The sequence below is a fragment of the Cervus elaphus genome, chromosome 3 (assembly GCF_910594005.1).
Source record: "Cervus elaphus chromosome 3, mCerEla1.1, whole genome shotgun sequence".
Classification (NCBI taxonomy): Eukaryota; Metazoa; Chordata; class Mammalia; order Artiodactyla; family Cervidae; genus Cervus; species Cervus elaphus.
The window spans coordinates 23,419,211-23,436,572 of NC_057817.1; the positions used below are offsets into that span (position 1 = coordinate 23,419,211).

Below are 17,362 nucleotides of genomic sequence, written 5' to 3' on the forward strand. Positions count from 1 at the left end.
GCGAATTCCCAGGCATCCACCCCGACCGGGTCGGAACCCGAGCGCTCGGAGCCCGTCTCCCCCGAAGCCTGAGCAACAGCGCCGGAGTCTCTTTAAAGCAGTAGCGGGGGCCGCGGTCACGTGGGGTGGATTCCTGGAAAGTTCCTGGAAAGCGGCCTCCGCAGCCGCTGGGCGGGGCACGCGGGGAGCGCGGATGGGTAGAGAGGCGGGGAGCGAGGGAGGCGCGTACGTCTGGGAAGTCGCGCGCACACACCGCTCCCGGGACGGACGTTTAACTCCAGTCTCGCCGCCGCCGCCGCGGCTCGCGGGCCCTGGGCTTCCTCTAAAGCATGAGCCTCCTCGCCCGCCGCCACTGGCGCTGCGCGGGCCACGGACGGCGCGCGCCGGGGCCCCAGGTGCACGGCCTCAGGGTCGCCTTCGCCTGCAGCTGGGGCGCCGAAGGAGCTCGGGCCGGCGGCAGGTATCGGTCCGGGGAGCCCGAAGGCTCCGCCCCCACGAGGGCTGGGGAGGGCACTGGGGCGCGGCCGCGAGCGCCAGGCAGCCTGGGCTTCCGCAGTTTGGAGCCGCCGGGCTTGAGAGTCGGAACTGCGGCTCTGCTCGGGGGCTGGGAGCTACTGCCTGCTTTCTCCGGTTCTTTCCCGGCGTCTGGAAGTCTCCAGAGTTTTTTGTTTTTTTGTTTTTTTTTTCCCTGTAAACTGCCGTCCAGATTAATAATCCTTCTAATAACCTGATCTCCCGCTCCTCCCCACCCGCCTGCCTCCCGCCCTGACTCTTTTCCTCCCTCCCTCTCCCCTTCTCATCTCCTTGGCTGCAGCTGGAGGGAACCCAGCAGCTGCCCCCGGTCGGGGGGCGGGGGCTGTCGGAGCCCGGAGGAGGTGTCTGAGCCCAGAGAGTCGAGGCAGTGGTCCCCGGGACTCAGGTTTGCTCTCTACGCAGAGAACTCCGGACGCCTCCGCCGCTGAGCGCAGGGCTAGTCACTGCCTTGGGCATCTCGTTCCCAAATTAAAAAGTCAACAGGGGAAACTCGGGCAGACACCCCTCCTCCCGGGCCCCTCCCGGCTCCCCCGCCCCGTGCGGGCTGGAGGCTGCCTGGTGTGGAGGCGGCCACGGCGGTCGAGGCCGAGGTAAGGGCTCGGCGTTGGTTGTCTAGTATGTCCCACAGAGCTCTCAGCCGCGTGCTCGGCCTGGGCTCGGGTCACGGGTCGGAGCCCCCGCGAGGTCTGCGCGCTCGGGCAGATTCCTCGACAGCGCCCGCGGCGGCAGCAGCAGCAGCAGCAGCAGGAGCCGCCCGACCTCGGGAGCGGCAGCCTCGGCGGCCCCCCCCCCCCCCCTCCGTGCCCCAAGCGCGGTAGGGGAGCGAGGCAGCCTCTTCTGCGGGGTGGCCGCAGCTCCCGCACCTCCGAGTCCCGGACTGCCGGCTCTGCCCGGGGAGCCCCGCGCGGCGCTCTGGGGCCGGTAACTAGGTTTGTGCCGGGGGCTTCCTCCGGGGCTCCCCGGCCTGTGCAGAGTGTGAGATAGGAGTGCCAATTTGGGGACCTCGCCTGTTAAATTTCTGCTCGTCCTTGACACTAGGGCCCATTTACCACCGTACCCGCAGGTGACTCTTCGCTCTTCTCGTCTCCTAGTCTGCGATTTCAGAGAGCAGCCCTCGGCGGGAAATTGCCCGGTTCCCCACCCTCATCCTGTCCGCTCCCTCCGCCCCCCCACGCCCCTTGTGTCTTGGATCCCTGCTGTCTCTCTCTCTCTCTCCTTTCTCTGGAACGGGCCAGGGCAGTAACTGGATGCCCGGGGTTAAATGGTGCAGGAGCACAGACGCGGAGGAGTCCCCGGGATTTTCCACATCCCTGCCTCTCCACCCACACCCCGGCCGCAGGGGTCCAGTTCCGACTGACCCAACCCTCCACTTTCTCTTTGCAGGCGAACTGTGCGTGAACGCGCCTGCGGGGGACTTGGCCATCGGTGCACCGGAACCCGGGGAGGAAGAGCCTGCAGCGCCCCATCCCCACCCCCTCCACCACCATTTCGGGGACCCCTCAGGGAGTGGTTTTGGGGTTCCCACTGACTTCTAAGAAGGACGCGTGCCCTTCTCCGACCCCAGCTCGGGCGGCCACCTGTCTTTGCCGCGGTGACCTTTCTCCCATGACCCTGCGGTGCCTCGAGCCCTCCGGGAATGGCGCGGAAGGGGCGCAGAGCCAGTGGGGGACCGCGGGGTCGGCGGAGGAGCCGTCCCCAGAGGCGGCGCGGCTGGCGAAGGCCCTGCGGGAACTCAGTCACACAGGTAGGGAGCGGACCCGTCGCGATGCGTGCGAGAAGGGGGCGCCTCCCGGGAGACGCGGATGGGGCTGTGCTGGCGAGGCTGGGGAGCAACCGCTTCCCGTTCCCGCCGCGGGGCAGGCGGCTCGCGGGGAGGATGCCGCCCGGCTCTGGATCCTTGGGAATGCGAAAGGAAAGTGGTTTCTGAGGGACTCCAAGGCCTAGAGGAGGGCAGAGCTCGAGGAGGGCTCCTTGGAAATCGACTCTTAGGGCGCTGGCACTTTAGCTATTTTCCGCGGCTGCTTGAGGGTCGGCACTCGGGCTCGGACCCTCTGGAGGTATTGCCCGGCGCCTTTCCTGTCCGCGGGGTGCGAGGGCAGCGAGTGGGCGCTGCGCTGCCCGCAGCTTCAGCTGCATCCGGCTCCCGGGCCCGGCAGCCGCTACAGCCTGGAATCTTGGCAGCCAAGTTCAGGGGCCGACAGATTGCCGCGCAGGCGACTGCCGCAGAGCCAGGAGGAGAGCGGACTGCGGGGCCCCAGCCGAGCCTGGCCTCACTGGTGTCTCGGGGCAGCCTTGCGCTTTGCGCGGCTCTCTATCGTGTCTCGGCATCTGAAAGAAGACAAGATGGGGGCGGTGGGGGGGGGGGGGGTTCTGGCAAACCTTGTGCAAGCTTTCAAAATCGGGACTCTCAAAGCTTACGTTTGGGGCAGAGGTGAAGTTTTGGTAGAGGTAGGGGAGAGGAAATAGTTCTTCACTTGTGGTTCCGGTCTTTCCTTGCGGGCCAAGGGCTTTCCCTGCGCGCGAGGAACCGGCAGATTGCAGGTCCCCGAACAGTTTTTTTGAGGTAGGGGGTGGGGAGCATTGTTCAAACGTTTAATATGCAAGATGTCGCTAAGTCGCTTTTGAAAACAGGATGGGAGATGGAACTGGCAGGTCGAACCGAGAATGCCAGGGAAACCGACGGTTGTGATTGGATTTGAATTAGGGCGAAGTCCAAGAGAAGAAGATTGTAAACTTGAAGTACTAATGATCCATTGGGCTTTCTCTCATTTCTCAATGGCTGATAAGGTAGTTGCAGTCAAAACAGCAGACAGAAGCTACTGTACTAGAACTGTTCTTTTAAAATAGCGATGCTTTCCAGGGCTTTGAAAAGAGAGAGAGATTTGGGAAGGGTGGAGGTGGACACCAACCAGCCAAAAAGTTGTTGCTTTTAATTTTGTTGGCATTAACTGAAGTTGGGTTTTCCATTTTTTCTGGGGCATGGATTTTCTAATTTCTGACTTATTTAATGTACATTAAATCTTTGATTTCACTTGAAAAGTATCATGCCTGCTCAGCCAGCGTGTCATATTACAACCATTCTTTTATGTGTTAGAAAATCTTAAGAGTTCAAAGAACAGCTACAGAAAGTTACTTTTTAAAAAAGAAAGCTGGCTTGCAGTTTGTTCAGAAAGTTAAATGGACCCACGTTTTCAGTAAATTTCTACAGAATGTATTTATGGTAGCCTATGGTAAACTTTCACACACTTCTATTTAAAAAATTATCTATAATAACTATTTAACCCTCTTTTCTTTTTCTTTTTGAACAAAAACCCCAGGTTGGTACTGGGGAAGTATGACTGTTAATGAAGCCAAAGAGAAATTAAAAGAGGCACCAGAAGGAACTTTCTTGATTAGAGATAGTTCGCATTCAGACTACCTATTAACAATATCTGTTAAGACATCAGCTGGACCAACTAATCTTCGCATCGAATACCAAGATGGGAAATTTAGGTTGGACTCTATCATATGTGTCAAGTCCAAGCTTAAACAGTTTGACAGTGTGGTTCATCTGATCGACTACTATGTTCAGATGTGCAAGGATAAGCGGACAGGCCCAGAAGCCCCCCGGAATGGCACTGTTCACCTTTATCTGACCAAGCCACTCTACACGTCAGCACCACCTCTGCAGCATCTCTGTAGACTGACCATTAACAAGTGTACCAGCACCATCTGGGGACTGCCTTTACCAACAAGACTAAAAGATTATTTGGAAGAATATAAATTCCAGGTATAAGTGTTTCTTTGTTTTCTAAACATGCCTCCTATAGAATATCTCCGAATGCAGCTATGTAAAAGAGAACCAAATCTTGAGTGACGGCTCTGGATAACTCCGCGGAATTCTAAGACCAGCTGAAGTCAATCTGATTTAATTGTATGACAAGGTAGCTAGGTATTTAAAGTTTTCCCCACATGTTTTCAACTTGCGGGATGCTTCCCTTCCTAAGGCTGACCAAGACCAGTTGATCCTTTTAAGTTAAGAATAAAATGTCCCAAGTAAAGGCTGAAGGAACACTTTCTCAGAGCTCTCACTTTCTGAGGTTCGTTTGTGTTAGATGAAAGGTCCCAGCACTGGTAGGAAAGAGCTCCACTTAGGAGTGCCGAAGAAGTGGAAGGAACGAAACTGACACAGGCTTAACTTCAGTTCTGTGTACCTGGTGATCAGAGTATATTTTAGGACATTTGATATTTTGCATTCTGATGTAGTTAGGAGATTTGTTAAACAGATATGCTTGTGAGTATTTATCCTTCATTTTATGCAATTAACCAAATCAGCCAAAAAAAGTGACCATGAAATCCTATATTTGTCTTTTTACTACATGTATGAACTCTCTCATGAATGAGTACTGTAGTAATCCTCTTCAAGGGAGCCTTATTTCAGAAATATTTCAAACTGGTGCAAATGGAAAAGACTTCTTTTCCTTTAAGGCTAAAGACAAGAATGTCATGCTATACAGGTGCAACTCAATTCCTGTTAATAAAACCATGTAGATAGAGACATTTTACCCTTTGAAACAGCTGCGTCCCATAACCTGTTGCCATTGATTTTTTTGGAAATGGCTTTAGGAATTTCCAAGTGGTCTAACCATAGACATTAGTAGTTGTCTCCCTTCTACCATGTAGAATACTTTGACTTAATTTTCTTCCAGATATAGGGGGATACATGCCTGCTTTTCAAAGTGTTTATTTACTGCTGTTACTATTTGATTAGAATGTATTAAATAAAAAAAAATGGACTTTCACAAGTTTCACTTATTACTTTGAATACGCTTTCATGGTAATAGAGGGTTGCCATAAAAACTTACATCAAATGAAATAAACCAAATATTGAGCCAGAGGTAGAACGTTACTTGCCCTTCTCTAAAGTTATGGGTCACACTTGCCCTTTGCGTTTTAGAAAGCATGGTTTAGAAATTCCCAAGAGTTGCCAAGTGGCCTGGTCTTTACAAGTTGAAAAGGCATAACACTAATATCCTTTGTGTGTCCAAAATACCTGGTTTAGAGACCAGGAAATTGTGACACAGACTCTTGTAGGTTGAAGAGGCACAATACAAAATAAGAGTTTTACGGACGTTTTTTGGCCACCCAGTCTCACGACTGTTGCAAATGCATCATTTTTCTGGACTCCAGACATGATTCATTTTGATACCTTTGAAAAAAAAATGTCCTGCTTAATTGCATACTATAGCGTGTCACTGGGAAGGTGAGCCTAGTATGTCATGTGTGTGCCCCAAGCAAATTAGCACATGAGATATAGATTAGAGTAAAACCTGCTTATCGCATATCACAAAAATCTGAATATTTTCATAAGCTCTTAAAAACCGGTTTTGTGACTGGAAGGAAAACAACTATGCATGTCCAAACAGCAGAGCCAAGCACAAAAGATTGCTAGGTGTGCCTTAGGAAGGATTTATTTGTGGTCTAAATTTTATAGAAGAGCTAGAATTTGAGTATCTGGTCTCTGGTGGGAAGATCACCTTCTCATTAGGATGTTCAGCATCTCTGCTTTCTGTATCCCCTTTTTCCACTGACAACAATTGTGTAGTGTGGGACGTTTGACTTTGCTGGCAAACCTTTTACGTGATCGGTGCCAAGGGGCTTTGTGAAATTTCCTTAAGGCCTTTTTCATTTCTGTTCTCATTGTTTCAAACACTCTGCTACTTCTCAGTTCCCGAGAGTTGGATACATAGTGGGGTGTGAGTACCTGGGGGCATTGTGGCAAGTTCTTGGTGGCTACAAGTGACTGATTATGAGAAAACCAGAGGACAGCAAAGACATCTCTGGGTTGGGCTGTGGCACTATTACTACCTTATGTTTCAATTTTCCCTATTCCAAGTAAGTTGATAAGCATCAGGAAACAGCCCCCCCCCCCTTTTTTGTTTGTTTTGTTTTGCTGGGTGTGGTTGTTTTTACAACTACTAGCACCATGGATGTATTGAGGTTATTCTTGTGTGCCAGATGCTTGCTCAGCGTTTTCTGTGTATTATCTCATTTAATCTTTACACTGAGCAAAGTACAGTGATTATAGGAGGTATGCCTTCTAATTTGTGAGTGAGGCCGCCTTCCAGGAACATCCTAGTCATTTTTATTCCTGGAGAGGAATTATGAAGAGCAAATTGCCACTGTTTCTACATTGATCCAGATGAACAAGTTAGAGCAGTCTATAAAAGAAACCCTCAGCCTTTTTACTGCTGCCTCAACCGGAAAAGTATAGGTATCTTTTTTTTTTTTTTTTTTTGTATAGGTATCTTAATTAGCATTGTGCTCTGTGGGGTTCGAGTCAGCTTCATCTAGTGGTTTTTTTCCTAGTGTGGGGATGGGTCAGGAGGGGGTTAACTTTTTTTACTTGGTGACTGGTAAATGATGCCCGTTACCAATTATTAGTCACCCCATTTTTACATATTGGCCAACAAAAAAGTTAAGGTTGTATGCTTATCCTCCACAGAATCAGAAAAAATATCCTATGTTTTCTTCCCATGAAAGGTGATTTGGGGCATCAGTAAGGGATTGTATTATTGTCATTGTTGTAGAAAACAGTATACAGGACTGATAGAATTCCATGGACTTAAAATATTTTAGTGAGAGTTTCCATTCTGAGCAGAGTTGAGGTGGTAGAGTTTTTCCTTCCATGGGGACTGCTTTTTAGGGACTTGGAGCTTTTTTAAAGGGCTTTGGGCAGCGGAGAAAAGGCAGTTAGTTCAGCTTATGAGCTGAGAGGTCTTTTCTGGCGTGTCAGTAAGAAACTCTTGACTTCATAGCAATTATGTAATCCAAATAGGTAACAGAATGGGACAGTTGTTTGGGAGTGTTTATTTTCTTGGGAAGGATTTTCTCTGCTTTTAGAAAATTGTACCCCGGGAGGAGGGTAGGAGGCAGACACGTCATCAAATAATCCACGGGATGGAATGTCCTGGGACCAGGCCGTGCCCTTCTCCGCTGAGGGTTTAGGCCCAGGGGAGTGGGGGTTGAATGGCCGTGGTGACATCTAACAGCTGGGCTGAGGCTTCTCCTGCACCCGAGACGGTGTTTCTCGCCTTTGGAGCAAAAAAGTGTTGGCGTTCATTCTAGGCCTTTCATTGACTAAGTGGCCCTGTATTCTCCTCTCCCAGTGTTTCCACTTCCTAGAATAAAGCTTGAAACCACTTTTCAGATGCAGTAATTTGGTTGTGTCATTTTGCTGAGGAGGACACCCAGCCCCGGGGCCGTCAGGAGATGTGTGTGCACCCGCGCACCGAGACACACCATCCACCCAGCGGGTCAAGGGCGGAGTCCACGTTGGCACACAGCTGCTTTCCTCTCAGATTTGGTATTTGTAAGAGCAGCACCCTGCTGCCCTGGCTCTCAGTGGTCACTACTTTTCTTTGGTGACTGTCAGCCCTACAGTTCTTTAAACCTTGGGTTTTTCTTTGGGATTTAGACAGCCAGCCTTGGGAAGACTCTGGGTGGGGGTGGGGGGGTAATTTCCAGGTCTTGACTTCTTCCACCGGAAGAATGGGTTCCTGCTGATTTCTACGATGCCTTGATTCTCATCAGAGTTTTGCATTACTTTTTAACTCAGCGTTTCTAATCTACTTGCTGGTTTAAAGTAGAAACCCTGCCATCCATGCTGTTTTGTGATCTCATTTTTGCTTCTGCCAGAGGTGACTCATGCCCAGGAATTGGCGATGCCCGGTGGCTGCCTACCCTCCCAGCCTCACCAGGGGAGCCATCCTTTCTTTTGTCTGCTCTTGGGCCTAATGACTCAGTTCATTCTTGCCTCACTTTCCCTCTTTTGTATCTTGAAGTTGCCCTGTTTGCTGATCAGATCCAGCCCTGCTGGCCAGATTATGTAAATTCCAATGAAAACAGCTAATTACCATCTCTTGAGTAATTGAATGATTTAGACTCCGTAAGCTTAAATCTGTCTCTTCATCTCATTCTTTGCTTCCTTTCAGGTTTTGAAACAAGTAGCCAGCCCCAAATGCCACATTTGGTCATGTGCATGTTTCTTATCTTTTTATGTGAAGTATCAGGAGCTGTTTCTTCACTACGTTGCCCTTCATTTGAATGGAAGGGCAATGCCTGCCGTTCCACGCCTTCTGGGTTTCTCTCCATAAAAATGATTCTGTGATAGTTTCATTTCACTCTCCTATGTAGGCAGGGTTTTCTTGTATTCTCATCTTCGCATATTTTTGATATTTCTAATTTTTTCCCCTATGTGGCTTGAGTTCAGGTTTCTTTAACTTTATTACTAAAGTAAAGTAACAGCTGTTGCCACAGTAGCTTCTTAAAAGCCCGAGAGTCCCAAACGGCTAGATAGTATTTCTGCTGAAATCATGGAGCAAAACTATATAGTCTTCTTACCCCTTTGGGAACTTTGTCAACGAGAGAGGCTGGATCACACGAGTGTTGTCACAGAGAAGGGGTCACATCAATAAATATCCACAGTGCCATAAAGATAAAACTGCTTTCACAGGCAGCCCTCACTCAGAGTTGCATCCTTAACATAGGAACTCTGACTTGCCCTAGGGATGAGGAGCGTATTTTGTGGAGTGTTATTACACATGTGGTGCTGCCTCTGTGAGAAGCAGAGAGAGGGGGAAAGCCAGCCAGAATCCTAGTGAGAGGGAAGGAAATACTGCCAGCTGCCTTCCTCTTCTGTCTAAGCATACATACCACCCAAGGAGCCCCTTTCCTATGGCAGAGAGAGTGAGGCTTCATCACAGAACGCCATAACATTTATAGCTCCCCAGTTTCCAACCATGTTAAGACAAAAACTTATATTTTGCTAAATGGTTTTTCCTTCTGTTAGTTTGGTATGCTTTTTCCTGTTTAGGTTTTGGTCCAGAGAGCTGCTGTGATCTTAAACATATAGGAAAATATTGTCCGTGTTTATTTCTACCCAGAGGAGTTGTCTGATTTCCCATTTTAACATGCCGTCTGCCATCTTTTTAAAAGTTGAAATATAGCTCATGTCCAATGTTACGTTAGTTTTAGGTGTACAGCATGGTAATCTGATGTTTGAATACATTTTGAAATAATCACCACACGTCCAGTGACCATGTCCCGATACCAAGTCATTAGAGTGCTATTGACGGTATTCCTTATGCCCCATTTTACATGCCCTTGACTTAGTTTAAAACTTGAAGTTTGTACTGTTTAATTCCCTTCACCAGTCCTGCCCGTCTCCCTCCACCTGTTTGTTCTCTGTATCAATAAGTCCATTTTCATTTTTTGTCTGTTTCATTTTTAGATTCCAAATATAAGTGAGGTCATATGGTATTTTTCTCTGACTTATTTCACTCAGTATCATACCCTCAAGGTCTATCCATGTCAAAAATGGTAGGATTTAATTCTTCTTTTTTTAATGGCTGAGGAATATTCCCTTGTATGTTTATATACCATATCTTTACCCATTCATCTGTGGGGTGGACACTTAGGTTGCTTCCGTATCTTGGCTGTTGTAAATATACTGCAATGAACATGCAGATGCACATAATCTTTTCAGTTTAGTTTTTTGTTTTCTTTAGGTAAATAATCAGGAGTGGAATTGCTGAATTGTATGGTAGTTCTAATTTTTTCAGCAGTGTCCATACTGTTTTCCAAACTAGCCAGTTGTCAAATGTAAAATGCAGCATTTTACATTCCCACCAACAGTGCATAAAGATTCTTTGCTCCATATCCTTGCTAACATGCTATTTGTTGTATTTTTTGATGATGGCCAGCCTGACAGGTATGAGGTGATATCCTGATTTGCAGTTCCCTGATAACTAATGATGTTCAGCATCTTTTTCACGTGTCTGTTGCCCATCTCTATGTCTTCTTTAGAAAAATACCTGTTCAGGTCCTCTGCCCACTTCCCCCTCTGCCATTTGATGAACTTGATCCTTCTTAGGTTTCCTCTTCTTAGGTTGCCTCTTCTCTATTTTCAGGTGTGGCCATTAATTCTATATTTGTTCAGAAAGTATGTTTATATTTTTACATATTTGTTTAGGGCATCTGTTCAGTTATCTGCTGGAAAAGGGGGCAGAGAGAAGGGGGATAATTGAAATCCATCAGCACATCTGTAGCAGTTTCAGCTTCCTCTCTATTGTCTCATTTGCTAGAACCACTGACGGAAAAGTCAACTGTTCTCTCATCTTATTTTCCTGCTTAGGGATTCCGTGAGTTCAATTATGGGTATGTCATTTGTAGACTGAAATCATCCCTGGTGGGAGTATTTACACCACAGAAATTGGCAGACACTAGAAATTAAAGCTTTTTACCTTCCCTGATTTAACAACACACCATTGATAAGGTGTGTTAATTGAGACCTCATAGAGTAAGGTCAGTTTATTTGTATTCTTTGTATTAAGCCCAGCATTTAGAGCAGAATAAGAAATGAACAATTTGGGGAATGAAATTTTTTCATGGGTACCTGTGCCAATCTTATATTGGAGTATACTGCCTACTGCTGGTAGATCTGCCAGTCTCTTGGTTCAGGGTCTTTACCTAGTGACACAGTAATATTTGTGGACATCCTTTCAGAGTTTATTAGTAGGGAAGGATAGGACATTCTCAAAGTCGCATGACCAGGCTGTATAGTAACTTTTGTTAGCTTTAACAGATCGGGGTCTCTCTTTGTTTCTAGCTTCATTCATTCATTCGGTCATTTCATTATTTAATTTCCTTCTTCCTTTCCTCTCTCCTTGCCTCCTCCTCTGCATTCCTCTGTCCCTCTTGTGTTTCTTTCTGCCAACATGTGTTAAGTGCCTACTGTATTATTTACCAGAAATACAAAAGATTAAAAAAAAAAAAACAAGTTCTTGCATCACAGGATTTCTTATAGCTTAAGGGAAGGGTTGAAGGAAGAGGAACTAACATGTATTAAACCATCAGATATGTTTTCTGCCTTATACTGTATGTATTGTTGTCCCATTTAACCCTGCCAACAGACTGGTAAGGTATGTATTTCCCCATTTATTGAAAATGAAACTGAGGCTTGGAGAGAGAGAGAATATCCTGCCCAGTAAACGGGGAAGTCATGGGTCAAATCCAGGATTTTGTTGGACTCTGAAGCCAGTTCTGCCTCTCAGGAGACCATGTTGTATAAACTCTTTAACTACATGAACAGTTTACTGTGAAACACCATGATAAAGACAATAATAATTAATTGTGGGCCAGGTGCCATCAACCTGCTTTGAAGGATTAGAGAAGGCCTTGGAGGAAGGTACCTTGTGTCTGAGTATTAAAGGGTGGAAAGGAGGGACTTCCCTGGTGGTCCAGTGGCTAAGACTCCATGCTTCCAATGCAGGGGGCCAGGATTTGATCCCTGGAGAAGGAAATGGCAACCCACTCCAGCATTCTTGCCTGGAAAAATCCCATGGACGGAGGAGCCTGTTAGGCTACAGTCCATGGGGTCGCAAAGAGTCAGACACAACTGAGCAACTTAACTTTCTGGAAACTAGATTCCATATGCTGCAACTAAAGACCCTGCAACTAAGACCTGGCAGAGCCAAATAAATAAATATTAGGGAAAAAAAACACCCCGAAAAACTATGAAAGTGGAAAGGAGTCTTTAGACCCCTTGGTGAGGAAGGTTTCTCCTAAAAGGTTGAAGAAGAGGTAGAGGTGAGTTGGTCAGATCTTGTAGACTTTGCTGAAATGCTCAGATTTTATCTGGAGGGCGGTGGATAAAAGTTTTTTAAATGGGGGGGTAACCAAACTAGGTTTGTATTTTGTATAATCCCTCTGGAGGGGCCCTTTGGAAATGACTTGGAACAAAGCTAGAGTGGAGTTAAGGAGACAACTTAGATGTGATGGGGTGGGAAGGAGGCGGGGCTTGGGAGAAGATTATGGGGAGGGTGCAGATATCGCCTCCCTCTTCTTGTCTGCAGGCTCACATTTGCCCTTGATTTGGGGCTTTTGGGTCGCCCAAATGCATGCTTCCATTTGAAGTCCAGCTTCCACGCCAGGCAGGCTGAGGTAAGTGACAGATTTGCATTGTCAGGAAAGGATGGTGTGATGCTACAGTGTAGGAACCTTGAACTAGCACTTGTAAAACTTAGGGTCCACTTCTGGTTGTTTGACCTCGGGTTGAATACTGAATCTCTTTAGAGCCTCCTGGTGGCTTCCTGCTTTTTGATTCCTTCCTCTGAAGTACCCAAATGCCCAGATGTCGGAGAAATCTCTCTTCCATTGGGGTGGGAGTGGCCTGAGGTGGGGCAAGCTCTGCCTTCCTATGGAGTCTGTTTCGACTTAAATTGTAGTGTACATTTTGCCTCTGTGCCATAATATATTTTCATTTATTAAAAAAAGCAACACCCTCTTAACTCTGCACTTTTCACAACTGGAGTCAGCTGACTCCATTTTTATCCTAGTTAGAAGCATTTTGTGTTTCCTCTTGGCTGTGGATCTTTGCATGTGTGTGCGTGCTCAGTCACTTCATTCATGTTCCAACTCTTTGCCACACTATGGACCATATTCTCCAAGGTCCATGGGAGTCTCCAGGCAAGAATACTGGAGTGGGTTGCCTTGCCCTCCTCTGGATCTTTGCACACTACTCTATAATCGTAGAGTCTGGACTTGGGTTTTTAGATCTTGATTGTGATGGAGAGGAATTTGATGTGTGTCAGCCATAATCACAGTAACTACCTGGGTGAATTTTCATTGTCAAGGGACCTGTAGGTCTGCCTGTGCTCTGCTTTCTGGCCAACATAGTACATGTGCTCCCAGAAAATTGTGGGCAGAGGATACTCTTTCACAAGTCATTTTTCCCACTTACATAGATACTCTTTCACAAGTCATTTTTCCCACTTACATAGATTTTGGTCATTTCCGATTGACCCTTAATGGAGGAGGAAGTCATTGACTTTTATGATTCCTTTTCTTTGTCAAACAATGTATTAAAAGGAAAGAAAGAAATTGGCAAAGCATGAAGGAAATTTTTGGACTCACTGGTTTAATGACAAGAATCCTGGAGCATGAATAATCCTGCTCCAATCTATTAATATCATTGTGCATATTTGGATTTTCCCAGATCTGTTTTAAAGTGGGGCAAACCTCTGGTCTTGAGAGTCTAGGAGGGCAAGAGTGTGCAGAAGTCACTGGCAGAGGTTCAGCGCTGAGCCTGTTCATGACTGAAAGCTCCCATGAAATTCAGTTTGAAGCTGCACTGGGTAGGCATGAGATTCATTATGTTCAGGGCAGGACAGTAAGGCAGCCTTTCTATAACCAACCAGCCCTTGGGCTTCCAGGGGACTGGGAAAAGCTGGAACATTTAGTAATACCAGGTATTGCATCTGACACTTTACAAGTGTGACCTCAGTTAGTGCCCCCATCAAACCTTTGAAGTAGATTCTGTTTTTATCTCCTCTTTAGAGACAAGAGGATTGACAGTTAGGTTGATTTAAGAGGCAGAACTGATATTTGAACTTAGGCCCATCTAATTCCCAAATCCATGCTTTTATTCACTCTTCTCTCCTTTTTCTGAGTAAGCTTACAATGCTTTTAACTTCTGAGGCCTGCAGCCAGAATGTACGTCAATGATGTATGCTGAGTCATATACCTTTTAGTCATATGTAGTTAATATTAAGAGTGCTACGACCTTGCCAAATTTGTAATGATAGTATTATTAGGACTTTGATTTCAGGTGTCCCTCATAGCTCAGTTGGTAAAGAATCACCTGCAATGCAGGAGACCCCGGTTCAATTCCTGGGTTGGGAAGATTCCCTGGAGAAGGGATAGGCTACACACTCCAGTATCCTTGGGCTTCCCTGGTCTCAGCTGGTAAAGAATCTGCCTGCAGTGTGGGAGACCTGGGTTGATCCCTGGGTTGGGAAGATCCCCCGGAGAAGGGAAAGGCTACCCACTCCAGTATTCTGGCCTGGAGAATTCCATAGACTGTAGTCCATGGGGTCGAAAAGAGATGGACATGACTGAGCAACTTTCACTTTCACTTTCAGGACTTTGATTTTAGAAGTAACACAAGATCTTCCAGGCCCTGGGCATCCATATTAGAAGGATCCTTTACATCTGAATTTATACCTTTCCTCTCTTCCTCTGGTGGCTCAGATGGTAAAGCGTCTGCCTACAATGTGGGAGACCTGAGTTCAATCCCTGGGTCAGGAAGATCTCCTGGAGAAGGAAATTGCAACCCACTCCAGTACTCTTGCCTGGAAAATCCCATGGACGGAGGAGCCTGGTAGGCTATAGTCCATGGGGTTGCAAAGCGTGGGACACCGACTGAGTGACTTCACTTTCACTTTCTCTTCCTCTTAATCTCCTTTAGGGCTCTTTCCAAGGCAACCATAACACACCATCTCTTCCCTATTACCCTTTTCCTTTCTCTGGAGGTAAATTATAGAAATAATGTGTCAGTCATAATAAACTAGGTTATGCTGCAAAACAAACAACCCCAAATTTTCCTAGGCTGAAAACAGCAAAGGTCTGCTTCTTAACACAGATTTCTCTGCTCATCCATGTGTCACCAGAGCAACTCTTCTCTTAGTCATCCTGGAACCAAGGCTGGCAAAGCTGCCACCTCCTCCAACGTGGCGGAGGCCAGTGGGAAAGGAGAAATCTGAGAATGTCTTGTTAGCATTTAAATGCTGTCACTTCTACTGTCAGTTCATTGGCCAGAACTCTGCAGAATGGAGCCACCCAGCCACAAGAGGGCCAGGCAGTCCAGTCCTCCTCTGTGGGACGGGGAGAAAAACAGACAAACCTAGTGAGCAGCAGTAATCACCACCACCTATTTCCTGTTGTGTATACCTTGCTTCTTTTCTCTTCTCCCTGGCTCGACTAATTTGACCTCAGGCAAACTTTATAGGACACACATAACCTCCTTAACTCGATTCCTCCTTCCTCTTTGTCTTCCAAAACAAGTGCTGCAAAAATAAGTTTTCTCTTTCCTTTGTGTGATCCATTTGTAGACCAAAAGGAAAGGTCTTCAATCCATATAATTGAAGTGAAATTATACATATTAAAAGCTGGGCAAAAAGTACTATACATACAATAAACAAGACAACAAGGATTTACTGAATAGCATAGGGAATTACAGTCAATATCTTGTAACAACTTATAATGCAATATAATATGCAAAAAAAAAAGCCCCCCAAAATAAAAACCCAACCCTGAATCACTATGCTGTGCACTTGAACCTAATGAAAATTAACAGTCTGTGTGCTGTGCTCAGTCGTGTCTGACTCTTTGCAACCCCATGGTCTGTAGCTCACCAGGCTCCTCTGTCCATGGGCTTTTCCAGGCAAGAATACTGGAGTGGTCACCATTTCCTTCTCCAGGGGGATCTTCCTGTCCTGCGGATGGAAACCACATCTCTTGCGTCTCCTGCATTGGCAAGCATATTCTTTACCACTGCGCCATTTGGAAAGCTCAAATTTACTTCAATTAAAAAAAAAAAAAAGCTAGGGCTACTATGTTTTGCTGTTGAAATAACCAGCAGTTTTTTCTGATCTTCCACCAATATCTCTCTGGGCTTTCACACCCTGCTAAAATTAAACTTGTCTTTCTTCTAGTGTTAATATTCAAGGTAAATAATACTCACATTCACTTCTGATTACCCTTTTGCTTATTTGGTAATATTGGATGAGTACTGAATAGTATTATTTTCTACCAATTTTCAATTAAACATGGAGCCATTCTGGCATGTTACAGATCAAATAAACTTTTGTATGATCACCAAATGTTAACTGGCTTCTGAGGGAAATTGCATTTTAAATTCCAGACAACTGGTTTGCAAACCTTGCTTTAGAATGCAACCTATTTTTAGGTTGAGGTCTTTTTATATAGCATATTTGTGTGTAATCACAATACCAGAATTGCTGTTTTAATGGACAGTTATCTCCTACTGCATTTATGGATGATCTTTGAAAAAATCAGAATATGTGACACGTCCTCAACGTAAACTTTATGAGCACAATATTTTCTTTTACACTCCATTTCATATCTTCTCCACTAACCCATATTAGAAACAGTAATCTTTGCCTGCTCCCTCTTCATATTTATCTCTTTCATTTATTTGATCATTCATTCACTGCATCATTCAACAAATACTTACTGAGCATCTGCATGTGCCAAGCAGGAGGCAAGGTCCTGGAGAAAGTTAAAACAGTCTCTACCCTCAGGGAGACTGCGGTAGTGGGGACACACACGTGCCAGCAATTAGAATACAATACAGTAATCAATATAAAGAGTATGAATTGATACAAGAGTAGTGGAAGCTGAGGTGAAACACCTGGGTCTGCTTAAAGATGTCAGGAAGGCATCAGAGAGGAGCTGGCTTTTAACCACTTAAGCAGTTGGCCTGACTGACAAGGAGGTCGAAGGAGTTCCAAGGGGAGAACGGACCATTGTGGGTAGAGTTTCAAATGCAAAAGAGACAATCCAGGTGGGGATAAGCCTGAGTTGGCGAGCAGAGAACCGACCAAGGGCTTGTCCTGCCTTTCAGAAAAGTTTATTTTTTACTTGGGAAGCATGGGAACCATTGAAAACTTTTGAGCAGGAGAATGACAGCATCAGATTTGAGGCAATGAGGAGGCTGGTCCCGTTGGGCATGACCCTAGATCAGGGCTTCTTATTCCAACTTTGGACTTGCAAGAGATCTGTGGATAGAAAGCTTGGGATCTGTGAACTTGGATAGGGGAAAAAAAATAACATTGTCACTAACCTCTAACTGAAATTGAATATTTTTTTTCAAATACAAATCTGGGCAACAGATCACAGTAGAATTAGCAGAAGAAATGAGTTTATCACCAACAGAAATAAGGTATTTTGATACAATAATACAGTTGTTGCAGATATCTCAAAATAT

At 46.1% G+C, this 17,362-nt stretch overlaps 1 protein-coding gene across 3 annotated transcripts; it reads left to right on the forward strand.

Annotated features, from left to right (window-relative positions):
* The first annotated feature begins 322 nt into the window (after positions 1-322).
* Positions 323-5,315, forward strand: SOCS2 (suppressor of cytokine signaling 2). 3 transcript variants are annotated; one of them, XM_043881284.1, is made up of 3 exons: positions 323-460; positions 1,918-2,278; positions 3,852-5,315. In XM_043881284.1, the coding sequence occupies exons 2-3, from the start codon at positions 2,140-2,142 to the stop codon at positions 4,307-4,309; spliced, it is 597 nt and encodes a 198-aa protein (XP_043737219.1). In that variant the 5' UTR covers positions 323-460; positions 1,918-2,139; the 3' UTR covers positions 4,310-5,315. The 3 variants fall into 3 exon arrangements, with proteins under 3 accessions (XP_043737219.1, XP_043737229.1, XP_043737239.1); XM_043881294.1 differs by lacking the exon at positions 323-460 and adding an exon at positions 532-1,124; XM_043881304.1 differs by lacking the exon at positions 323-460 and adding an exon at positions 1,154-1,463.
* Positions 5,316-17,362: the final 12,047 nt, after the last annotated feature.